The 26,817-nt window shown below is 43.3% G+C and overlaps 1 protein-coding gene across 1 annotated transcript in view; it reads left to right on the forward strand.

The window, feature by feature from the left end:
* The window catches only part of ADAMTSL1 (ADAMTS like 1), a 433,712-nt gene that overhangs the window by 364,676 nt on the left and 42,219 nt on the right, over positions 1-26,817 (forward strand). The window contains exons 17-20 of the mRNA XM_033085355.1: positions 13,909-14,119; positions 20,686-20,865; positions 22,329-22,482; positions 23,811-24,951. Coding sequence (XP_032941246.1) covers positions 13,909-14,119; positions 20,686-20,865; positions 22,329-22,482; positions 23,811-24,951 — 1,686 coding nt within the window. The remainder of the gene's footprint in view (positions 1-13,908; positions 14,120-20,685; positions 20,866-22,328; positions 22,483-23,810; positions 24,952-26,817) is intronic.

The raw sequence follows: 26,817 nt of genomic DNA on the forward strand, positions 1-26,817 counted from the left end.
ATTTGAATTTAATGCTTATGTCTAAAATTTAGTACATTTAAAGATCTTGCTCAGTTGTAGAGGGAGAACATTTAAATGTTAGAACTTCAAATGTTCTTCTGCTTACAAGCATTTTTGGTTACATGTGAGACTGCTCTGTAACCTCTGAAAGGGTTAGTGGTGTGAACTGTAAACAATTGTTTTAGCTGCTTTACTACAGATAGGCAAAAGCACCAAACTACAGAATTTCATCAGCCTTTCTGGAGGGTGAAAGGCATGGACCTCAAGAAAGATACTGTAGAAGTAGTAGGCGAAGAGTAATTTCATTTTGGTTTTGATCCATCTTTTTTTCTTTTGGACACTTTAGAAGAATTATACTAAAAGGATCTCTACTGTTACTCTTCATTTTGCTCCTTACTGAAACAGATGTGGATAGACTAGAAAACTTCATTACTCACTTAATACTTGAAATTAACCTATGGTATCACCAATCTTTTCAATCTCTAATTGCTCTGGTCTGTCTTGGGACAGAATATGGTAAAAGAATAAACAGGTAGTATACTTTTATGAAAAAACTGAGAGGTGATGGTGCTTGTACAGCAGCTGAGAATGCTTTGAAATTTTCTTTGGAATTCTGGCTTAATATCTTAGCACATTACTATTCTGAGTACATGGAAGAGAGACAAAAACTAAACCACAGAAATCTGTCTTCAGATTTTCACAGCAGTATGGAGTCAGAAAAATCCCATACTTAAAATTCTTACGGAAGAAAGATTAAGGATCAGGAAGAGCTGAGCATAAAAAAATTGGAAGATTTCCTCCATATTCAAATCCCAGCTGAGTCTCCTGGGGTTTCAGATTTTGTCGAGAGTTTTTTGCTTATTGCTTCAAGAATAATAGCAGAAAAAGAGTCCAGACCATTTTCTCCTGGAAAACAGTGTAAAAAAAATCCCATTTTAAACTAAACTAAGGAAATGGGAAACACTGCAGAGCTGATTACTAAGTTGGGAACTAATAACTGACTTTCAACACAATAGTTGCAGAGTAAAATTTGTTGTCATTGACTTAGTTTAATATTCCTAGAAAAAGGATATAACTTGTTTTGATGTACTGGGAGAGCCAGCATGCTTTCTACACGAAAGAGAGGAATGAAGACTATGACAATTTTAATTCAGTCATTCAGTTACTTAATTTGTATCAGTCAAGCTGTACCACTTGAAGAATTACACAGCAATAATTGAGAAGAGCAGGGTCTTCCAAAAGTAAACTCAGAATAGCTGTTCAATGTCAAGAAGTTTCTTCTCTAAGTGAAAAAAAACAAAAGGGAAGATCACTCAGTTTCACTAATTGCTGTTTGTGTTCTAAATTACCAAAAAACTATTAGAAGAACCCTGTTTCAATGTTAGCTTGGCCGTTTTCAACAAAAAATTACTCACATCCAAAATGTGTCTTTTCCTCAGCCCCCACAGCCTGAATTACAGAGGCAAGTCATCATCTAATCAGATATAATTGCTCTTGTTTGTAAGAGCAACAGCATGAGCACCTCATGGTGAGCCAACAAGCTCTACCAAAGGGGTGAAAGAGAATGTTGTAACTCTGTTATTAATTATAACTGCTCAATAATTTGGTCAATGTGTGTTGAAAAGATTTGGTAAACATGTATGGAGTAGTGAAGAGAGAATCAAAGCAATGAAAACCAGATGGCTGAAAATAGAGGAAATTACAGGCAAGTTTTACAGCTTTGTTCATGAATATTTTCAAAACTGAACTTTTATTCCTGTACAACAAACAACAGCTGAATTCCACAAAAGGAAGGAGGGAAAAAAAAGGAAAAAAAAAAAGGCAGATGGTTCTAGGAAAAGCACACAATTTCACCCCAGCATCACCCTTTACCACTTCAAGACTCTATGGTTTGCAAGAAAAGACAGGAAACCATCTGAGTGGTTCTGATACCTGACCAAAAACGCAAACATTACCTGAGTCAGTCTGGGCTCTATCTCATTGTGTAGTTTGTTTATTTTGTCTTTCTTTTTCTTTTCTTCTATGTCGGCATGATTCATGTTTTTGTGATTAATCACCTGTTATTATTTTAATGTTTATTTGGTAAAAGTGGTATTGCCATTTGTTTTGCTCTATTTCCCAGCTAAAGTTAAACTACAAAGCATAAAAAAAGTCAACAACTTTTTCAATGCATTAGATTGGTGATACGTCAGACTTGGTGTAAGGCATGCTCCCATCAACAGTCTGAAATTAACTCAGTATGTGAGAAAGGTACAGAGTTTTCTCTAATCCATTAAACGTGACCTATGTGTGGAAGGCTGTCAGTGCAGATATGTTTTGCATTGGGAGGGTGAAATACTAGAGCATCTCTATCTAGTTAATGAAAAGGGTTAAAAGGTCTGTAAGTCATTATGTCTACAGATACTGCACTATAACCTTAGTGGGAGCGGTTACTAATGCTTGCTATTATCAAGAACTACCAGTTCTTGTAGTTTGGGGTTTTTTCAGAGTTGTAAATTAAAATAAGCATTAATGAGGCAAAGATGGTATTACTGTCTCTTTGTGACACAGACAGGTTTTCAAATCCTCACAAACAAGCAACATGTTTTTTAAATGGGACACATTTAGATCTATTTTTAGCTGAAGTGCATTGAGAATGTCTATGAGAGCCTCTTAAGATGTAGCCCACAGAGTGTCCTGGGATCACAAAACACTGCTTGACCTGTGGAGGAAGAGGATGGAGAATCAGACATTAGATGGAATATGCTGTCACACATGGCAGATTCACCCTTATTTGAAGCCTTTGGTTTGAGAAACATATTAGACAGAACTCATGGACTTGATGAGGGATTCATAAGGTCATTTGTTCCCTAGCTTTACTATGCTAAACACAGACCTGTACAGGGACATCTAAACAAGCTGCCCTCCCTAGGTGGCTGTTATGCTCTTATCTGCATTACCTTCATGCCTACCCCCACAATTGTAATACCACCCTGGCCTTAAAACATATTGATCATGACCTAAAAACATTTATTTTCTTTCCCCTTGTCTATAATATAATCTCCTACTTTGCATCCTTTCCAGCTCCCAAGAGATTGCCCAAGATGTGTCTGATAGCCTGCCTTTCCCTTCTCTCTGGTTGTTCTCTCCGGCTCCTCAGTGTCCTTTACTCAGCTACAGTTACAGTGAAGTCCCCAAGGAGACCCTTTTCAGCTATGTGTGTCATATCAAAATGTGAAGCAAAGCCACTTACGATTTCAGAGGGCCAGAGGTGCTCTGGAGCCTCCATCACACCCTGCCTCCAGCTCCTCTAGTCTAAAATTTCAAGGGTCTTCCCCAGCCATTTTGCTTTTTTAAATAATACGATGGTTCCTTCATTAGATTGGATTACATTAAGAGACATTTTCCTTCATTTCAGCTTGTATTCCCATCAGACTTCTATCTTCACAAAATATTAGAGTGCAATGACAATTTTTTTAGTAACTTATACCATGTATGCTTCTTACTTTTAGTGATAAATCACACTTCTTTATCAGAATACTGTATAGCTAGATAGTTTTCCTCTACACAGATCTCCAGTTCACAAATTTCTCCAAGTTAGTACACCCTAGTGGTGAAACAATTTTGCCATACCCTAACACATTTTTGTTGTAGTTTGGTTTGGGATGAGTATTAGCTTGACTTGTGCTGGGGACTTACTGTGTTCCTCTGTAGAGCGGACTTACTCTTCTCTTTTTTCCTGGCACAGTCAATTTTGAGTTTCATCACTTTAGTACAGTTCACTTCTCCTAACCCCTCTCTTCACTTATGCCAGAATTTAGGATTCACTGCCACCTGGTATTTTTCATTATTATGAGCAAATACCATTTCACTCCAGTGTTTCACATGTTAGCTTCTACTCCTCATTTTTTCTTTAAATTTATTCTCAATATGCTTGAGTATTAATTTACTGCCTGAGCAGCAGAATTTTGCCCCCCAAAGAAGCTTTCCCAACAGCAGCAAAAAAAACATCATTTCTTTTGTGCCAAATATGAAATCAAACTATTTGTAGCATAATGAGGAGGATTAACTTTTTCACTTCAGCATTAACAAGCTACAGGGTCTTATAAATAGTTGATTTTAGAGGATCTTTACTTCCTTTAAAAAGGAGTGACATGAACAACACCATTATATCTCCCACTTACAGTATTGCTAAAGTAATTTGTAGGAGTCTGAGGAATACCCCATACTTTCAACCAATAAACATTTATGGATTAAAAGATATGTTTAAAAAATGGCCCTAATCCTTGCAAATATATTGTACAGTTCTGTAACATAGTTTGTCATCAGAAAGATTCACAGATGAAATAAATTGAGAAGGTGCCCTCACTTCCATTCAGTTTGGAGTGAATTAAGTACCTATTAAAGAAGTCAGACTGATTAAGCGATGAATTCTCTATCTGCCAAGTAGGTCTGTCACATCTCCAGAAGCACAGCAAGACCTATTTGTGTCCATGAAATTTCCATTAGAATTGTGACGGAGATGATGTATTGTATGTTCTAACGAGCTGTTAGGAGGTCTTGGTCATTCACAGCTTTGGAAGACACTTGAAGCACTTACATAAAGGTCTATGCATTTACAGTAATTTCACAAATACAAGCCGCACTGACTATAAGCCGCATCTCCGGGTGTCGGCAACATTTTGTTCTTTGTCCATACATAAGCCACTCTGTCATGGGCAGCGAGGACCCACGTGCAACGAAGTTGCCAAATAATAACAGAATCACAGGATGGTGGGGTTTACTGGCTCAGCTTGGGCTGTGCGGTCTCAGCCCGCTCGGGGCTGCCGACAGGGTCAGGTGGCCCAGCTTGGTGGAGCCACTCAACGGGGCTGCTCGGGGCCGGCCGCCGCTGCCACCGGGCTCGCTTGCCCCAGCCCGGTGCTGCCCCACGGTGGTAGGAGGGGACGGCGCCCACCGGCACCCATGGTGGCGGCAGCAGGAAGGGAAGGAGTCCCCGCAGTCCTGCAGAGGCAGCGGCAGGAGGGGACGGAGCCTGCCTGCTCCTGTGGCAGTGGCAGTGGCAGCAGGTGGGGGCAGGAGCCCCCTGCCTCCCCCCTGGGCCGCGGGGCTGGCAGGAGGGAGTTCCCACCTCCCCCTCAAGCCACGGAGATGGCAGCACGGAGCCCCCTGCCTCTCCCCCGGGCTGTGCTGCCTGAAGGAGGGAGCCCCCGCATCCCTCCCCACTGCGCTGCTGACACTAAGCCCACCTGCACCCGCCATGGAACACAGCAATCCATTTGTAACAATCGCAATCCCGGGTTTTACTGGCAGGTGCTCAGCTCGGCACCTCGGGTGCACTTCCGGGGTTGGAAATTTCAGAAAATTTTTCACATATTAGCCGCTCCTGAGTGTAAGCCGCATTTCTGGGGTGGGAGCAAAATTTTAGTCAAAATGGTGTGGCTTGTATTCATGAAATTACTGTAATTACTGCACAATGGAACCACAGATTTGTAATACTGTAACTATATTGTATGGAAATGTGATTGTTTGTTTGATTATAATGTTCACATTGTTCTGATCTGAACAAAGATTTTCAGATACATCAGACATGTTCATTTCTCTTCCCATGAGGAAGCAAACTGTATTGTCATTATTTCTTATTATTGTCATTATTTCTTCATATTATTATCTAAAGTAATCTTTTACAAGTTCTAAGAAGCCAGTTTCTCACTCAGGAAAATCTGGAGAAGTGCATTAAGGAGCATCTCTGTGTTTGGGTCTTTGAACATCAATGTGGAAAAAAAATCTTTTAATGACAGTGAGTGAGCTACTAAATATATTATTGGTCACAGTTTCAGGATCTCAAAGTACAAAGTAAAAAGGAATAGAATCATAGAATGACTTGGGAAAGACCTTAAAGCTCATGTCATTCCAACACTCCTGCCATGGGCAGGGGCATCTTCCACTAGACCAAATTGCTCCAACCTGGTCTTGAACACCTTTAAGAATGGGGCATCCTCAGTTTCTCTGGGAAACCTGTGCCAGTGTCTCACCACCCTCACAGTAAAGAATTTCTTCCTAAGATCAAGTCTAAACCTACTCTCAGTTTGAAGCCATCCCCTCTTGTGCTGTCACTACATGCTCTTGTAAACAACCTCTCCATCTTTCTTGTACGCTCCCTTCAGGCACTGGAACGCTGTGACTAGGTCATCCCAAAGCCTTCTCTTTTCCTGTCTGAATCATCCCAATTCTCTCAGCCTTCCCTCACAGGAGAAGTTTTGCATTCCTCCAATCATCTTCATGGCCTCCTCTGGACTCTCTCCAACAGGTCCATGTCCTGTGCTGGGGACCCCGAGCTGGATGCAGCACTGCAGGTGGGGTCTCACCAGAGCAGAGGGGCAGAATCCCCTCCCTGGCCCTCCTGCCCACACAAAGTCATCCCTGCTCTGGATGCAGCTCAGGGCACATTTGGCTTTCTGGAGTGGGAGTGCATGGCTGGGTCATGTCCAGCCTCTCCTCCACCAGCACCCCCAATCCCTTCTCAGCAGGGCTGCTCTGATCTGTTCACCCCTCAGCCTGTGCTGGCACCAGGGGTTGCCCTGACCCTGTATGAGATTCCCATATATTGGTCTTTTCCAGGTCCCTCATTATAAATAAAAAATACAAAATTCAGTGTAAAATGTTGATTCTGAATGCACCCTTGGAATAAAATTCTTGTACTGCCTTTTAAATAGTATTTTGCAAGAAGGACGTTGAAGGGAACTCAAAGCAGAACATAAGGGAATGTAAGCAGACACTGTGAGTTTTCTGAGTTCAATCAAAACGATATAGAGTTATATAGATAGATTCTTAATTTCTACTGTTCTGCTTTTCCCCTGCTAAAAAAAAGTAGAGAAACACTGTGTGTGCTTGGTTTTGAGAGACAGTCTGTTTGTATCTTCTGCTTTAGTGAAACAGTTCAGGAACAGTTCATCCTGTTGAAAATATTATCCCTGTAATGCTGCCAGCCAGGTCAGCAAGAAGCTCATGTCATCTACTAGTTTTGTGGCAGTACTTCTCATAAAACTTGAACTTGCTAGAGAATTACTGAAACTCAGTCACTGTATCTGAACACTCTTTCATTCATGAATATGTTTGCTTTGTCCATTCAATCCAGTGACATCTTTACTTCTTTCCTGTCTTTATTATTTCAGCAAAGGCTTCTTTAGCTTTAGGGAGAGTCTTGCTACTCTGTTGGACAAAATCATGGTTCATGGATATTGATCTTACAATTTGTGGGGTCAGGCTTTTTGCATATTATTTCTGTGCCATCTACATCTATTTCCAGCAATACAATTTCTTTAAAGTTTAGCGTTAGAAGGAATTTCAAATGAAAAATTGTCAGTTGACTGCACATCCTTCTCACCTGTGAGCTTTTCCTTTCTTTGCCTTCTGGTGTTTGTAAGGTTGTTGATGTCTTCCTCAGGAAGAGCTGCATTTTTTAATATTTTCCATTTGATTTAAAGGTAGGTCTAAAGAAAAGGTGTGGGCTTATGACATAGTCCTGCATGGAAAGCACCAGTGTGAAAAGAGCTAGGGAGCTTTCAATATAAAGCAGCACTGTCAAGAGCAACAGGGTGTTAAACTGTTAGACTGCTGTGATTTAAGCCCAGATAGCAGCTCAGCACCATGAAGCTTTTCACTCACCCCCTCACACCTGAGTGGAATGGGAAAGGGAATCAAAACTGTTTCATTCTTGAAAGGCCTACTAAGGATCTATTTTTCTGTCTCACGTAATATATTAAACAGCATCTTTGTAACAGATTGCTGCTTTAAGCATAAGCTCATATCTAAACCAGCATTCATTTATCTTTTCAAACCTAACCTGGTCTAAGTTATATTAAAGACAGACACTGCTATTAGTTGTCTCAATGCTGCAGTTACCAACCAGAATAAAAGTCTTGTGTGAGGCACTTTTCAGTACCCAGGATGTCTTCTAATTCCTTGAACAAACCTGAAGCTGCTTTTTCATGTTCCTGTGGGATTTGTGCAATATGTGTCTGCAAAAGTCCCCTGAAAGACCCACTGCACAACCTCTCACTGTTCAAAATGTTGACAGAGGAACACGAACTCTCTTCTCTGTCCTGCTTGAATAGTTGATGTTTTCTGACTCAAGGGACAGCAAGACTTTTTTAAAGTGCAGAACACTATAAATATTGCTTGAAGCATAAGGTTACTCTAGCAATCAGAATTGTTGAATATTCCTTTTACCCTCTGTACTCCTCTGACTTTTGAGTTCCTTCTCTATGTTCCTCTGTTTGGTTCTGTTATATAAATACTGGCTCCCTGCCACAATCAGTTATAATGAACTGCAATGTTAATTGATACCAGTAAGTTTACAGAGTGCAGGCCATTTATGTCACCTGCCAGAGCACTTTCATTGAGCCTTTGATGTGCTTATGTGTGTTGTCTTTATCTTTGTTGTCATATTTTTAATGGACTTCCTTCACTTTAAGGAAGATACTTTGTGAAGAAAGCAGGTCATTCTCCCTTGTGCACAACAGTCCCCTGTAACCTTTCCAGCCTGTTCAGTTCCCTTGTCACAGTGGCATTACTGTGCAATGCATATTGTACAGTGGATTTTGTCAGGCTGGCACTGAACAGCTCTAAGTATGAATTGTTTTTCTGGTTTTGCTGGTGATGATTTAGAAGTACTTTTCATTTTATATTTTATAATGAGCATTAATTTTTTCAGGACTTAGTTAAATCCCACTTTTCTTCTGAGGTATATGTATACCATATGTATATTTGTAATGGTCACTCTACTACAAATCGAACCACAGCAGTAGCGAGATCACTTCCTAGAGAACTCAGATCTGTTCTTGAAACCAGGGTTGAGGTCTTTGCACTCATACTTCATTTCAAAGGGGCAGTCAGATCTTACCATGAGTAATTTAAAATCTGGAAGAAAAATCACTTGTAGTTAAATTCTTGACTTTTGTGTCACTTTCTTTGAGACTTCAAGAAACAATTAGGAAGTTCCCATCTCAGTCCTGTAGCTTCACTGGAAGAAAGTATGCTACCCAAACATGCTCAGAGCATAAGATCACATTCTGACATGCTATTTAAGATATGATACTGCCCATTACAAATTCATTTTGTTAATTTCTAGTTCCTGGAAATGCAAGAAATTCAGTGTTTTGGTTTGCTGGGACTTTCACTAAATTTTGTCTAGTTTTTAAACGACACCCTTCCCTTTTCATTGTGTGTAAGAGTTACTAAAGGAAAACCATTGCCTTGAGCAGTCAGATCTGGTACTTCTGAAACTACTTCAGAAACTGAGTCTGCCCATCTTCATGTATGACCAACTCCAAAAAAACTACTAAGATGGAAGAAAGAAATCATTCATTTGGAAAGTTAGGTTTCTGTGATCAGTTTTGGATTTGAAATTTTGATGATACTTGAAAGAAGTTGTATTTTCGGACCATCCTCAGCTCCCAATATATTTCCAGTAGAAACCTGTTTTCATCCATGTTCATTTGGAAAATGTTCACATGTGTTTGATACATGTGATACGTGTATCAGGGATACATGTATTACTGATAGACATATTTATTTCAACACATCCAGCCCTATGAATTGCCCTTCCTCTTACACTCCTCTTTGCTAACCGACTCTAAGCGTCTCAGTGGTTTTGAATTAATATAGTTTTTGTTTCAATCAGTTCAAATATTCAATGTAATTTATGTACGTCAATAGAGTTAAGGATCTATATGCTGCAGAGGATGAAAACATTTTGAAATCTGCTTTGTATTAAGTGCAGTTGTTGAAATATTTTTAAAGCCTAGTTTGTGCTTACATACATAACCTCTACTATATTTAGGAGGTGGAGATGGACAACTGGTGAACTAATAGACCTAGAGCTAGGACAAACCAGAGGTTTAGGAGCATAGATGCATCAAAGTCCTACTGTATTATAAGGCTAAAAATATGCTGTTTCTCTGTTACCACACAACTACAGCTTTGGGCAGTAGTAAAGGAGAAAGGAGAAGGGATATAATATATGTTTTGGACCAAAACTATGCAATCCTTTCTCTAGGCTCTGAAAAGTAATACAGGAAGTACCACGCAGATGACTTTCAGCTGTTCTATAAACCAGCAAGTATGCAGATTGTTCCTGAAGTCTGTACTTTAACAGCAATCACAGCTTACAAAGGCACCAGTTCCACTTGTGGAAGGTTCCTTTAGCTTGATTCTGTAACTGCTGCATTCACCCTTTAAAGTGTAAGATTCTTTTCTACTTGAATTTTAATTCTGGTATTGACAGGTGTATGTAGGACATTCCCTTTTGCAAGAGCCAATATGACCAAAACACTCAGAAGAAAAAACAGGCAGAGGAATTCACAGCTAAGTACCATACGAAATAAGATAGGACATATTTCAGTTAGCCTAACATAACACTCTACATGGGGCAAAACAGTATTACTACAAAAAATCCAGTGTAATTTGTATATCTATATGTATACGTGCATTTAAGATTATTATTTCCACCAGTACAAGTAATCTAGAAACCAATTGGTAAATTTAGTAGGATAATATTAATTAAAAGTGTTGCAAGAACCTTTAGCTGTTATAAAATAACTCTGCACCCCTGTAATTCTACAAGATTATTATTGAGTTTTCTCTGTGCTTCTTAGGACTTTGAAATTCATGTACAGTAAATTCACGAATACAAGCCGCACTGAGTATAAGCCGCATCTCTGGGTGTCGGCAAATATTTCGGTTTTTGTCCATAAATAAGCCGCACCCGAATATAAGCTGCTCTGTCGTTCGCAGTGAGGACCCGCGTGCAATTAGTAACAGAACCGTGGGAGGGCGGGGTTTACTGGCTGAGCTAAGGCTGTGCAGGCTCGGCCCGCTAGGGGCTGCTGACGGGGCCAGGTGGCCCAGCCCAGTGCTGCTGCTCGGGGCCGGCCACCGCTGCCGCTGGGCTCGGGGCCACCCGCCGCTGCCACTGGGCTCGGTCACCCCGGGTCGGCGCTGCCCCGCGGTGGCAGGCAGGGACGGAGCTTCCCCCGCTCCTACGGCAGCGGCGGCGGGCGGGGATGGAGCTTTCCCGCGCCCGTGGCACCGGCAACGGGCGCGGACAAAGCACCCCACCTCCTCCCCGAGACGCAGCAATGGTGGCGCGCACTTCCCCCCCCCCTCCCCGGGCGGCGGCAATGGCGACACCCCACCCCGCCGTCCCCGGGCCGCGGCAATGGTGGCACAGGGCCCCCGTCGGCTCCCCGGGCCGCGGCAATGGCGGCGCGCCCCCCACCCGTCCTCCCCTGGGCTGCGGCAGAGGAGGGAAGAAGAGAGCTCTCCCGCCTCTCTCCCCGCCCCCCGTGCTGCCTGCAGGGAGCCAGGGCAACACAGTAACACTGTAACAATCACGGAATGCCAGCTTTTACTGGCAGGTGCTTGGCTCGGCGCCCTGGCTGGCACGTCTGGGGTTGTAAATGTCAGAAAATTATTCACATATTAGCCGCCCCCGACTATTAGCTGCACTTCCAGGTTTCCACCAAAATTTTTGTCAAATTGCTGTGGCTTGTATTCGTGAAATTACTGTATATCATTTATGGGTTCAGTTATTTGCACATCTCTACTCCCTACTCCACTTTACACATGTCTGCTCTACTCTTCATTCTTTGCTTTCCATCTGGGAAAGCCCATAAAAATCACTTGGGACTATGAAAGTACTAGGGTAAGAGGTATTTGACCTCACAGTTCGTGAGCTCCTAAAAGGAAACTCCTCTTTAATGCAGCTGGAAAGAATTGTGAACAAATCAATGTTAATTATGAGTAGGGCAACAGAGGCAACTTGCAACATTCAGAAATTTCAAACACTGGAAGAGCAAGTCCTTCCTCTTTATGGAAACATGGCATTTCTTTCTGGAAGAAGAAACAGACACCCTCTTCTGAAGAAGCCAAGATGTCCAAAGGGTTTATGCGGCTTGCTAGCCACTGAGATGGGAATTGCCAACAGAAATATTTTGCACTTCTACCAATAACAAACAAAATGTTGCTGGAGGCAACAGCTACTGCCAGCACTTGAAAAAAAGAAACTTTGGCAACTAACCATGTATCAAAATATATTCTGAAGTACGAAAATGCCTTCTTTTCACCACCTACTCAAATGTCTTATTTTAGATTGTGCCAAAACTGAGGAGTACGTGATATTCCCATTAATTCTGACAATTTCATGAGAAAATCTGGGAAGACCTCTCCCCCCAGATCATTCATATGGAGAACATACTCCAGCTTAGCTTAACTGGCTGCCATATGTCAATCCTATTCCACTGATAAATAGCTCCCAGTACATGTGTACAGGTTAGTGTCCTTCAGTGTATTATGGCCTGGAAAGTGAGCACGGGAACTTCTAATTCGGTATGAAAGATTCCTTTATTACTAGAAAGGGCTAAACAGTTAGTTGTCATTGCTACTAACAGAACCAAGAATATTGTCTAAAAAAAAAACTACACCATCATTGGTGCTTACAGTGAGGCTCAGGATGCAGCCTTTGATGAAAGCAGAGAATGTCACCAGCAGATGGAGCAGAGCAGGGGAGTAATTGGGTACCTTTGGCCCATCAGGATATCATCTAGGGAGGAAAAAAACTTGTGTGCTAGCTGTTTAAATTTGTTAAGGGTGTTACTTGAAAGGGAAGAAACATGCTCAAAAATAACTTTATAAAATAAAAAGAGGTTAGAATTGTTCTGTGATTGTAGGATAGCACAATCTTTAATGGTTATTTGAGTAATGTGTTTGCTAACATAATGTTTTACATGCACCGAGCTATTTCTATTGACTACAGATCTCAGAGCATCAGAGTGGTATTTCTCTGCTTCTTCCACAAAATCTGCTTCTGCTGACGTGCTTCATAACTCTTCTTCATTATCTGCCTCCATCCTGTTTGGAGACTGAGGGTATCCTCCTTCATAATCACTCACTTTAAGCTTCTGCCTTGATTTGCTTTCTTCAAAGACAGGTTCTCTGAGCCTTGCTTTTTCTGTATTTTTAATTTATTCTCTCAGCAATCAGTTTCAATAATGTCATGCTGGAAAGGAAGCTACTCTTCAGATTTAGAAAACATGGTGCTATCTGGCCTTCATGCTTTCATTTTGGATGTGGGAGTATATCCAGATCAGCATGAAGTTTTGCATTAATTTGCTGGGGAGGCTATTGTCTTGTATTTTCATTCCAGAACAGCATATAAGGCTGGTTTTTTTGTATATACATTCCTACATATCTCTGATGAGCTTTCTAGCTGACACATGAGTGGAAGGCCTAGTATTTTAAACCAATTTTTAATTCTGTGTTTAGCTGACAGAATTAGAGGTTGTACAGTTCAAATAGTAGAAATCTGGTTTTAAGGTGATGGACACGCAAATACAGTTATCAACAATCCTGTTGATGCAGGATTTACACAGCTAGTTCAGAGAAGGTCTAGTTCAGTGACAGGTGTTCATCCAGGGGTGAAAGATGATCCTCTGCTTTCCCATTGCATCTCTCATATTCTTAGTACCTCCTATCTCAACAGGACAGAAAAGTCAGTTAGGAATACCAAAGAAATTTGTACTCAGCATTTCAGTTTTACATTATATTAATTATGTTAATATCTTCCTTTATTTTTTTTAAGATAGGGGGAGATAACCAATTAATTAAATCCACTCTATTTTGGAATTCATTGTCCATGCTTCTACAGACAAAAAAAATCCTACTGTAGGACACAAAACATTTACCGTGATATTGCAGGAATCTCAGAGAGTTGTAGTCCAAGAACTTCTAATAATAGATGAAAATACAGATCAGAGAAGGAAAAAATCCCTTTCATTTTCTCTTCCTTCACTCCATCTGTAATGATAAGAGAAAAATTAAGGTGAATTTATTCTGTGCCTAAGATTTTCTCTGCTGACCCCTTCACAGATGGGAGATTGGGAATTGGAGCACTTGCAGTCTTACCTGTGGGGTTGGTTTGCAGACACGAGATGTCTTCTGTTCTCATCTACTATCAAGAGAGACCAACGAGACTGTGATTTTGGCAGATGAGTTCTGCTCTAAACCCAAGCCATCCCTCGTGCAAGCCTGTAATCGCTTTGACTGCCCACCCTCCTGGTATCCTACAGAATGGCAAGAGGTAAGAATTTATACGTAACCTCATTTTACGACTACTTAAAGTCCTCATTGCCCATATTTCAGTGGTCAGGTTCATTTCTTCTCTAATGAAGACAGGCTGGAGTGCTGCAATAGAGAGGGCTCCAGGGACACCACAGAGCAGCCCACAAGAAAGCTGAAGGGAGACTTTTGACAAGGGCATGTAGTGATGGGGCAAAGGGCAATGGGTTTAAACTGAAGGAGGGTAGATTTAGGTTAGATATTAGGAAAAAAATTTTTTGTGTGAAGGTATGCAGGCACTAAAACAGATTGCCCAGGGGAGATATGGATGCCCCGTTCCTGAAAGTGGTCAAGGCCAGGTTGGATATAAATTTGAGCAACATGGTCTAATGGAAGCTGTTCCTGCCCAATAGGGAGGCAGAGGAGGGATGGGGTGGAACTAGAAGAACTTTTAGGTTCCTTCCAACACAAATCATGCTATGATTCTATGGTTTTGCTTCAGTCCATCAACAGGAATGATTAATCTTTCTGACAAGCCATTAAAAAACTGCAATGTGTGCATTTCTTGCTCTTAAAAATGCATTAATGTTTCCAGAGGTAAATAATGGCTGTAGCTATTTCTAATGCAATAACAGCTGGCTATAGATTTCAAACAAAAATATCTGGAAAATATTGGTCAGCTGCAGTGAGTGGACTTGAGCGATGTCAAAGTTTCTAGGAACACTAAACTAGAAGGATTAAGTATAAAAGAGTAATTGAAGCATTTTGAATGTTTAATATATTCTCAAATAATATACAGTAATTTCACGACCATAAGGCGCACCGGACTATAAGGCGCACCCCCCCGGATTCGGCAAAATTCGCAACTTTGTAGATCAGATAAGGCGCACCGGACTATAAGGCGCACTTTTTTTTTTTTTTTTTTTTAAGCGAGGCTCCGCCCCCAGCTCCCCCCGCACGGTTGCTGGCCAAGGCCCCGCCCCAACCCAGCAGCCATTGGCCCCCAGGCCTGCCTGTATCCGCCATTCCGTGCGGCATCCCCGGGGCCAGGGAACGCCTGCCGCCGCTCCGTGCGGCATCCCCGGGGCCGGAAAATGCCCGCCGCCGCTCCGTGTGGCGTCCCCAGGGCTGGAAAATGCCCGCCGCCGCTCCGTGTGGCGTCCCCGGGGCCGGAGAAAGCCCTCTGCCGCTTCGTGCGGTGTCCCCAGGGCCGGGGAACGCCTGCTGCCACTCTGTGCGGCGTCCCCAGGGCCCCGCTGCTCCGGAGTTCTCTGGTGCTCCGGGTGCCCCCATGTCGGCGGGCTTGCCCCGCGCCGCCACTGCCCTGCCGCCCATCCCTCGCTCGGCTCGCCGGCGCCAACTGCCCTGTCTCCCATCCCTCGCTCGGCTCGGCGCACTGCGGCCCCATCAGCCCCTATCGGGCTGTGGCCCCGCTGCCTCCAGCACCGCAGCCCCGCTGGCTGCGCCTGCCCCTATCAGCTGTGGCGCCACTGCCCCCAGCACTGCGGTCCCGTCGGCCCCTATCGGGCTGTGGCCCCGCTGCCTCCAGCACCGCAGCCCCGCTGGCTGCGCCTGCCCCTATCAGCTGTGGCGCCGCTGCCCCCAGCACTGTGGTCCCGTCGGCTCAGGCCGCTGCGCACAACAAAGTTACAAAGTAGTAACACCTCCCTGCCCACACTGCTCCCTGTGCCTAGGGCAGCCCGGGGCCGCGCCCCGCCTTCCAGCCCGCGCTGCTCCCGGTGCCTGGGGCCGCCGTGAGCCACGCCCTGCCTTCCAGCCCGCACTGCTCCCTGTGCCTAGGGCAGCCCGGGGCTGCCCCCCGCCTTCCAGTCCACGCTGCTCCCTGTGCCTGGGGCCGCCAGGGGCCACGCCCCGCCTTCCAGCCCGCACTGCTCCCTGTGCCTAGGGCAGCCCGGGGCCACGCCCCGCCTTCCAGCCTGCGCTGCTCCCCATGCCTGGGGCTGCCCGGGGCCGCCCTCTGCCTTCCAGCCCGCGCTGCTCCCTGTGCCTGGGACTGCCCCACCATGGCTACTCGGCGCTCCCGCGGCGCCGCCCCCCCTTGCGGCTCTCACTTCCGGGGTGGAAAATTTTGCAACTTTGTAGATCAGATAAGGCGCACCGGACTATAAGGCGCACTTCCAGGTTTAGGGAAAAATTTTAGTCATAAGGGTGCGCCTTATAGTCGTGAAATTACTGTATATTATAATAATTTAGTTTAGTACAAGAAACTTTCCTCATGCTTCAGATTAAGAAATGTGTGTTAAACACTTTCCTTTGGGAGATGGATGTTTTATTACACTAATTATAAAAATTCCTGTCTACACAATGGGTCTGTACAAGGCTTTCCATCTTTAGAAAGCACCCTGAAATGAGTTAATTTGCTGAAATCTGGCTGAAAATTAAAATACTTGTGTAATTCAAAAGACTTAAAGATGCTTCTTTAAATGGTTGTAATACTACAGTTTTAGTAATACTACTGCAGGAAGAAAGGATCCTGCATTGCTGTCAAGACTAAAGGAAAAATTTGCCATGTGGTGTATGTGTAAGCAAAGCACCTGTTAGTCTTAATTTTGATGTGTGCAAGTCTTCATTCTATCCTATGTGAAAACTACGAGTATTTTGCATACTGCTTGCATGTGCCTATTCACTGTCTGTATAAAAAATCTGGTCTTCACTTAACAGCCAGAAAAGCATTAATGTACAGTAGTTTCACGAATACAAGCCGCACGGAGTATAAGCCGCACTTCCGGTGCCTCGACAATGTTGCTGTCTTTGTCAATAGATAAGCCGCACCCCGAATATTAGCCGCACTTTCGTTCATAGCGAGAATCCGTGCGCAGCTTTCACAAATTGGCCAATTAGTAACAGGATCGCGGCATAGCAGGGTTTACTGGCTCGGGGCGGGGCCAGGCAGGCTCGGCCCGCTCATGGTTGCCGATAGGGGTGGATGGCCCGGCTCGGCGCTATGGCTTGGCTGGGCCGGCCGGGCGGTGTTGCTGCCGCCGCCGCCGCCAGGCTCCCTGCTCCCATCTGCACTGCCGCTGCCGCGTTTGGTCACCCTGCGGGCGGTGCTGCTGCCGCCGCCGCTGCCAGACTCTCTGGCTCCCCGCTCCCGTCTGCACCACCGCTGCCATGTTGGCTCGCCCTGGCCGGCACTGCTGGCCGCCGCACCGCCGGGCTCCCCACGCTGCTAGCCCCGGTTCTCCTGGGCTCCCGTGCACTGCCAGCCCTGCTTCTACGGGGCTTTTCCCCGCCGCCGGGCAGCCCCGCGCCGCCAGGCTTCCTGCTTCTGCTATCCTCTCCTATGCAGTTTGGCTCCCGTGCACTGCCAGCCCTGCTTCTACGGGGCTTTTCCCCGCCACCGGGCAGCCCTGTTCACCGGGCTTCCTGCTTCTGCTATCCTCTCCTATGCAGTTTGGCTCCCATGCACTGCCAGCCCTGCTTCTACGGGGCTTCTCCCTGCCGCCGGGCAACCCCGCACCGCCAGGCTTCCTGCTTCTGCTATCCTCTCCTATGCAGTTTGGCTCCCGTGCACTGCCAGCCCTGCTTCTACAGGGCTTTTCCCCGCCGCCGGGCAGCCCTGTTCGCCGGGCTTCCTGCTTCTGCTATCCTCTCCTATGCAGTTTGGCTCCCGTGCACTGCCAGCCCTGCTTCCACAGGGCTTTTCCCCGCCACCGGGCAACCCCGCACCGCCAGGCTTCCTGCTTCTGCTATCCTCTCCTATGCAGTTTGGCTCCCGTGCACTGCCAGCCCTGCTTCTGCTGGGCTCCCCCGCCCTGCTGGCCCGGGCTCTGCCGCCCCCCCTGCCCCGCCCTGCTGGCTCAGGCTCAGCCGCCTGCCCCCCACACTGCTGGCCCCGCCTCTGCCAGGCTTTCCCACCTCTGCCGGGGCTGGCCGGGCTCCAGCTTGGCTTGGGGCTGCCGCGGGCTCTCACTTCCGTGTTGGCAGCTTTTAGAATATTGTTAATGTATTAGCCGCCCCGGAATATTGGCCGCACTTCCGGGTTTCCACCAAAATTTTTATCAAATTGCTGCGGCTTGTATTCGTGAAATTACTGTACTCACCTAATGAACCTAGTAAGTCCATGAAGCTGGGACAACTTTGGGTTTGGGCAACCAACACAGCAAAAATATTTATTCCAGTCTGATGGTCTGTCAAAGCTAGGTAATGGGCCTATGGCTTCAGTCCTCTAAAACAATTCAGTGGTGTTTCATGCTTTAATTTGTCTACTGATATTCACACATATGTATATACTTAGTTGTACTTTTGAAAATTTCTTAACTATAGGTGTAATAAATGTTATCTTTGCAAATAACAAATAGTGTTCTACTAATTCATAATATAATAACAGAAGTCAAGCATTTTAAAATTAGCAGATGTTAGAATTAGCACCTGTGCTTGTCTAAGTCCTGTAACTGGCCACAGTCTTCACGGAAAGCAATTTTCTGCAAGTGTGGGTGAACAATTAGAAGAGACATATGTTATGGTATGTGGAAAAATTTATTTTCTGCTAACAGTGACTATGAGCTATAGGCTGCACTAGATTAGTGACAGTTTAAACAAGCATACTGTCACCTGTCTAAACTAATTTTTACAACAACTGTTCAAGGGCTTTCAAATGCTGTATCTTTGAAAGGTTTAGCAGATCTTAGTGAGGAGGAAGCTTGATAAAGTATAAAAGCTTTAACAATTATGTTTAGAAGAAATTAAAAAGAACTGTTCACAAGTTCACATTTGTGGTAGCTGGTATCTTCTCTGGGCTGAGAGAGAACCTGTGCTGTGATTCATTGCTACAGTTAAACAAAGGTCATATTACAGCTCTTATGCCTTCCTTCCACAGACTTTTCAGGCTGGGCACTGAATATTTCCTGTGCTTATCTTCCACTGGAGGAAAACAGTACAAAAAATGTGCTTCTCTACCTACTGTCTTCTGCCTCTGTTCACAAGAGTGCTGTGCCAAAAAAAAAAAAAAATACCCAACTCAAATCCATCAAAATCAATTTCCATTCTCTCATTTTTTACGGATGTCTGTGTTCCTTCTTTGTAACACCATCATCTTTACAGATATTTCCGTCCTGCAGGAAAGCCAGACCTTGCAGCTCAGTCTCACACAGGTTTCCCATCTGAAAACCTGCACCATGAGGCTTGTGCATTACACTTAGGGATAGTACAGCTGATGGCTTCTCAGATGTGAAAAGAAAAATAAAGAGCCTTTGGAAAAGATGTGAGTGGCTGAGACAACCGCTGGAGATGACCTCCAGTTATGCAGCAAAACTGCTGTATGTTTTGTCTTATCTCTGTAGAATTGAAAGGGCAAAGAGACTTCCTGAGATTTGACTAACCGACAGTAGGAACATTCTTTATGATATTCATAGTATATGACCCATTTTGTATCTTGCATACAATACAAGTCCTTAAGCAATGCTGGAATAATACTTTTAATCATATTTTTCTTCCTCCTCAGGAATGAATTTTCCTAAAACGAGAGGATGAGAGACATTTTCTTCTGTTCAAAACTAATGTTTTTCTTGCCTAATTTTTTGGAAGCCTTTGAGCTTTGTGATACTCTAAATAAGTAGGACAAAAGCTAATTTTACACATTAAAAGAAACCAAATATAAAAATGTCTTTCTGCACTTCCTTTCTGTCTCTCAAAGAAAATGTTTATCCTAAATATTCATGCTAGCACTGAAGTTTATGCAGCTCTTTATTTAAGAGAGAAGGGCCTTTCATGACTGCAAGATTTTTTTAAAACACTCCTTTTTTAACTGCTTAAGTATACTGTTTAACACTTCTGCATATTATTGTCCACTTCTCTTGAGTAATTGCCATATCACAAGCTATAAGCAGCTCCTGGTCATGTCAGTGTAATGTAAGCTACCCCTTTCCTTTGCTAGAAGAAAGGAGAAAACGAGTTGAGCTGTCTGAACTGAGCAGAACTGGGAGCCTGTTACCAACCTCAGGAAAAGGATCCTCAGGAAAAAGGGCTGAGCAACTAAATTTACAAAAAATATTCAGGAAAGCTACTAAATTTGGTTGCTCAAAATTTCCTGTCCTGCTTGACTAGAAAAATTGATACAGAGGGGGGTATTTACATTAAAGACAGAAGGGAGGTTTTTTCTCTGGATATTGTTCATATAAATTTACTTATCTACTGCTGGACAAGACTCTTCCACTCTTTCTGACATGTTAGTGTCAGACTTCAGACAGAGATATTAGATTCTCTCAGACAGACATATTTAGATTCTCCACATCACATGCAAGTGTCTCATTTTACAGGTGGAGAGGAAAAATTTCCCACCTCCATACTGCAGTGCTGACTCACTGTTTCCATGTCTTTTGAACCAATACTTTTGAACATTTGAGAAACACTGAGACAGTTTTTCTAAATATTAGCAAACTAAGCTGCTTCACTTTTCCAAAATAATTTTGCATTTTTAGAAGCGGTTTACTTTGATGTCTCTGAAATTTTTGTTTTTCATTTTCTATTTGGTCAAGTGTTGATTTCTACCCTAATTCGCAAGTAATTTTTGCAGCAAGGGGGATGGTACAGGTGTGCTAAAAGGTGGCTGTCTCTCTTTTCTCACAGTGTTCACAGACCTGTGGTGGTGGTGTCCAGAAGCGAGATACACTTTGCAAGCAGCGCCTGGCAGATGGAAGCTTGTTAGACCTGCCAGAAACCTTCTGCTCCATGCCAAGAGCTGTCACACAACAAGCCTGCAAAAATGAGGACTGTCCCAATGAGTGGCTTCTCTCTGAGTGGACACAGGTATGCTATGTGTACATGAGCATTGTACAGATCCTGGAGATGAAGTTCCTAAGCCAGCTGGGATAGAGGAACCAAATAAGGCCAGACTCCTCAAAGCATGTTACACCCAGTTTTGTCCTGTAATCTGTCCTTATGGTCCTTAACACTAGCTCCATGTTCCTCTTTGGTGTCCTTCTCCACAGATGTGCTTTAGCCATCTAACCTAACCATTAAGACCCTTCTGGTGCAAACACAAGTCATGCTCAAAGCGTGCCTGCCTCTGTCCGTGCCTATGCTTATTATTTCATCCAAGGCATTGATGAAAAGAGCAATCGTTATTACTTCAGGCTATGCGCTCTTTGTTGCCAAAAACCTAACCATTCTGATGTCAATAGTCTTCCTCTTGAGGCCACTCCAGCCCTATGAAAAAGACAATAGAAAAGAAGAGAAGGGGAGGGAACAGAAGAGGGGAATGGAAAGGGGAAGGGAGTAGAGATATTACAAAATTATAATTTTACTTTATAAGGTCAAAGCAAAGCAAAGGTTCATGCCAGTAAGAAGGAAAATCATTCCACATCTTGCAGTTTCTGCCACCAGTCTTCCAGTCTTTTTCATGGAAGGTAGTGGAAATTGTAAAAGAAATGCCAATCACCCTACAGAGCTGTCCCACCTGCACCCTTCTTTACTCAAATTAGTGGATGTTTTCATAAAGTCTTCTGCCAGGAGACAGACATTCTGGCAGTGAAGATGGTAATTACAGTGCTCTACCCGTTTTCTAGCTCTTTTTACAGATTGCTACTGGGGTTCCAGAGCAAAGGTGCTGCCTGTATTTCATTTTCCACAATGCTATTTACATATGAAACTAAACAGTCATGATGAAGTCCATCAAACAATGTCCACCTGTGCAACAAGCATTGCAGTCTGGTATTAGAGGGTTTATACTATTCTGTGTAAGCCATGTGTAGTAACAACAAGGCCAAGGTAATTAATTGGTCACTAAAATATTCATCCATTTAAAATTCCTAAATAGATTTGCAGATTTGAGATTCCTTAAAGATTAAGCTTAGGCCAGATTTTATCACACCAGAATGCAACTGTGATCTGCAACTCCATGAGGTCTGCTCTTGGACATGAGCCAGAGTTTTTCCAGCCAGCAGACACGGATACATAGAAACAAATTTCAAAGACTGGCTTTGAACGGTAGCACAGTACCATTAAAACAAGGGATACTGACAGAAAAGAAGTGGTAATGGGAGCATGGAAAGGATCTAAGCCTTATAGGACAGAAAATAACAAATATTTTATCTCCCTACTGTGCCTGCACTGTTTGTAGCTGCATGGTCAGATGCTGCGTTGCTTCACTCTGCTGCAACATTTTGAAAACTCTTCTGTCTGTATGCAATGTGGATATGGGAGGTGAGAAGGGAGTGTGTGACAAGGAGCAATTTTTTCATTTCTACTAATGTTTCTTTTCCTGTTCCTAGTGTTCAGTGAGTTGTGGAGAAGGCACACAGAGTCGATATGCTATTTGCAGAAAGATGCTGAAAACCGGGGGCTTTGTTACCATCAATTCCTCACTCTGCCTCCCTTTGCCATTCCCATCCTTGATCAGGCCCTGTTCACTAGGCTCCTGTGCAAGTAAGTGGAAAAGGTGTTTGGCAGTATCTGGGGAAAAGGTATTGTAAGTCCTTCACTTAGAAACCCATGATATTTCCAGCTCCACGGTCTCCTTTCACACCAGTATTACTCAGTCTTGTGGAGTAGGTTTTTCTGTCTGTGAACAAGTCAAGCCAGTGGAGGAGTACTACAGATTTCACCAATAGAGCTGGATGTGAGCAAGTGTGCTAGAAGGGAACTACTAGTTTCTGGAAGAACTGGCTCAAAATTCTGACCAAATTCTAGATCTGAATTTCACAGCGGGAATGTAGAGGCTCAGAGATACAGCACAGCTGCCTGAGGGCTGGGGCAAATAAGCTGTCTGCTAGAACAGCTGCAAGAAAAATGGGATTTTGCTGGAGATCATTTAGGAACTTATTTTATTATGTCACTCCAAATCCTCTATGACCTGAGATTTCTAATGAACCATGGTACATAAGCTAGATGTATTTTGTGTTGGTAGTTCATACATTTGTTTTTCCAAAGCACAAGCCCCACTGTATTGGAGCAACTTCCAATAGGATGAAGTCATTTTATCAGTCACACAGTGGGACTCAATGGGCCATTAGCAGAAAATGACTCCCTGGAGGAAGGATGGGTTGTGAAAAGATAAAGAACAATGCCCTGCCTGGTTTCAATGGATGGCCCATTAGCAGAATATCTGCCGTTGAGATAAGGATCACTGCCCCCACCCTCAACAGATGGTGATAGAATAGATACCTTTTATCACATTCTGTATTGTAACGTGCGTCTTACAATGAGGTGCGGCTTATGTATGGACAAAGAACAAAAAGTTGCTGGCACCCGGAAATGTGGCTTATACTCAGTGTGGCTTATAATCGTGAAATTACTGTACCATTTACCATGTTTTTAAGCCTAGCCCAGAGAGTCTTGTCCAGTTCAACATTACTCCTTCAGGTAGCAAGACTTTCATTCTTCCTTACTGTAGTGAGCTGCAAGACCATGTTGTCTTTGAAGGTTTGGATGGTGAACTTGTCTATTTGGTGCATTTCTTAAATAACAGCCTTTGTTTTAAGTACTTTCACAACAAGAACTATGCTTCCACTAAAGTTTTCTCTCTCCCATAAATCTTTTCTCCCTAGCTATTTGGTTTATGTACTCTAGGCTACTTTTGCATTACTGAAGTGTGTCTTGTTATTGCTCTTATTTTTATTGTTCTAGTTTAATATTCTGCAACTGGTGATCAGTTTCTCTCATTACTGTTTAATGGGTCAAATGCTGCCCACAACAATGTAGACTACTTGTTCTGTTGAATGGTATCAAATACTAATTATATAATGGTATTTCAGGGCACAACAGACCAGCTCATAAGCAAAGCCCCCGTATTATGGCTGTAAAGCAAGTTTACATCCAGACAAGGAAGCAGAAGAAACTACACTTCATTGTGGGTGGGTATGCCTACCTGCTGCCCAAAACTTCTGTAATTCTCCGATGCCCCACCAGGAGGTTCCGGAAATCAATGATCACTTGGGAGAAGGATGACAGGAGGCTTGTCAGTTCAGCTCACATCACCATTGCACCCTATGGGTACATGAAAATCCATCATCTGAAGCCTTCAGACACTGGGACATACACCTGCACAGCAGGGCCCGCCCGGGAGCATTTCATAATTAAACTGATTGGAAGCAACAAGAAGATCATTGCTGGGCAGCCCGCTGGTATTAGGGAGGAAGAAGTCATGAGAAAGGCCGGCTTAAATAATGCCTTGCGAGCAGAGGATAAACATCTCAATGGGATTTTCTTCAATGGGAGCAAGGCTGAAAACCGAGGGCACCTTGCTAACCCCAGCAGATGGTATGATGATATTGTGTCGAGGCTGCTACAGCTCAGGGGCTGGCCAGGGGAAAATCTGGAGTTCTGGGAAGCCCAAGAGTCCATGGAGAGAAACGCATCCTCAGAAGAGAACCAGAGCCGGGAGCATAGCCTGCCATTTACTATGGTCACAGAGCAGAAACGCTTAGATGATATCATTAGGAATTTGTCGCAACAGCCTGAGGAGCTTAAAGATATCTATACTGAGCATCTTGTTATGCAGCTGGCTCACGAGGTTTTCAAGAGCTCCTTGGAGCACCAGGAATTTGTCCTCAAAGCATCAAGGCGAAAAGTTGATTCGGCCTCAGTGGAGTACCCTTTCCACAGACATGTTTCTGGATTTACCAGCTCCCTGAGGACATCATCTGCTGAAACATTCATTCCCACCTCTGTAGATCTGGCAAATGGCTTGCACAGGCCTCATCAAAAGCCTGCCATCCTCCGAAAGATTTCAGCAGCACAACAGCTTTCTGCTTCAGAGGTTGTCACCCACCTGGGACAGACAGTGGTCCTAGCAAGCGGCACGCTGAGTGTGCTGCTTCACTGTGAAGCAGTGGGAAACCCAAAGCCCACCATCAGCTGGGCTAAGAATGGAGAGGAAGTGAAATACAATGATAGGTAAAGCATGTTATTTAACTTTTAAGAAAACAATTGATATTTTGACTCATCACTTTCCATGTTTTACTGCCTGTCAGTCCCATGGACAAAACTATATTTTGCTGTAGTCTGATTTCATAACAGAAAGAAGGGCAAGTGCATGTGAAGTGTTAAATGAGGTAAAAAGAGCACTGTAACTCTTCAGCAAGGTCTGGATGGTGGGTCAGACTGGTGTGGCAGGTAGGAACCTTACTTCTGTTTGAGTAAGTGAAAAAGATGGCATTGTAAAGGACGTAAGTGCCTAATACAGTCAACAAAGCTCTCCGCATCCAGAGACTGGGAGCCTTAGTTTATTTCCCAATCTTAAGGCAGAGATTTTTGCTATGAGGATCAATATTGAGATATGAGAAGTGGTCATTGGTTGTTACTATTATCCTCTGTTGGAGCTGAAATTGCATTTCTCGTAGTGCTCCAGGAGGGCCTGACAGACATGGCTGTGGTAAGAAAAGACAGAGGAGATGAGGCTTCAGCCTTCCACATATGTATCTATGCACTAAAGTGCCCCAGGATAAACCTCAAAGGGTATTACAGTCACCATTCACTGCGTATGTTCTGATGAAGGCTGTAAACTGTGGAACCACACTTCATGGCTGTTTGCAGCTTTGCTGTCATCTCAACAGATTGTTCATCTAGCATTTGTCTTCTCATGTGAATTGGTGAATCCTCATCTGTTTAAACCCTGGAATCCTGGTCCTAGATGTAACCTGATGAGCTGACATATCAAAATGCTTTTATCAGTATACCACAAAAACTATGTTGCTTTTCCTTCAGGTAGCCTTTACTTTCTGATCACTACACCTTATTAATTTGTGTGGAAGAGCACACAGAAAGAGATTATTTTCAGTACAAGTTATATGCTAAACTGTGTTGATAACATATATTCTTCTCATATGTATGCTTGGTTATAGTTTGGTTCTGTTCTGAGAGAAATCAATACGTAAGAATAGGAAAAGACTGCAGTAGGCAGTAATAATGAGCAACGTAGTGCAAAAGTTGTCCAGGGATCTGCTAGAAACTTGTTCTGCACAGTCAGAAACTCATTCTGCACAAGATACTGACCTCAGCTAAGACATATACATTTAGTCATAAGGTCATGAGAAAATATGGAATCAAGACAAAAATTAATTTCCAGCATGGTGACCTTGGATCATCCAGTGAAGTCTTCATTTCTTCTATTCAGTTATGAAATTAGTTTATTAGCTCCTTCTTTATTTTGACTATTGAATCAATGAAAAAATAATTGCTTTCTATAATGGTCTGTGTTTCCTGGTTCTTGCCTCTCTGTCTGAAGTCTAATAAGTATATTAAATTAAACACAAAAAATAAAAGGTAACTTTTGAAGGGGTAGAGATCACTGAAAACAAAAATGTACCTCTGATGGAAATCACATGCACTCATAATCATGACTTGGACATACAGAATCCCTTCATTTGGATATATTCCTGTGAAAATATCTGTAGCCTGCCCCCAAAACAAGTTTCATATATAAATTTTCATCTAGTGGTTAGATCCTATTAGAATTGGGCCATTAAGCTGGAGTTTTTCTCTGCTTGAAATGACTGTAACTTCTGCAATATCCATGAAAGGAAAGGGATGTTACATAAAGTTCACATATGAGGAATGCTAGGCACTACAGTCATGAGAAACTGGGAAGTTTATTTCACACCCTATAAGCTGTCATGTTATCACAACAAGTAGATTAATTTAGCTGAAATAAAAGGTACATGATCCCTGAAATTTTAGTTCAGATTTTTTTAATATTTAATTCCACAATTTCTTTTCAATATTTTTTTTTCCCTATTCAGGTTACCTGAAATAGCCTTAAAT

The sequence above is a fragment of the Catharus ustulatus genome, chromosome Z (genome assembly GCF_009819885.2).
Source record: "Catharus ustulatus isolate bCatUst1 chromosome Z, bCatUst1.pri.v2, whole genome shotgun sequence".
NCBI lineage: Eukaryota > Metazoa > Chordata > Aves > Passeriformes > Turdidae > Catharus > Catharus ustulatus.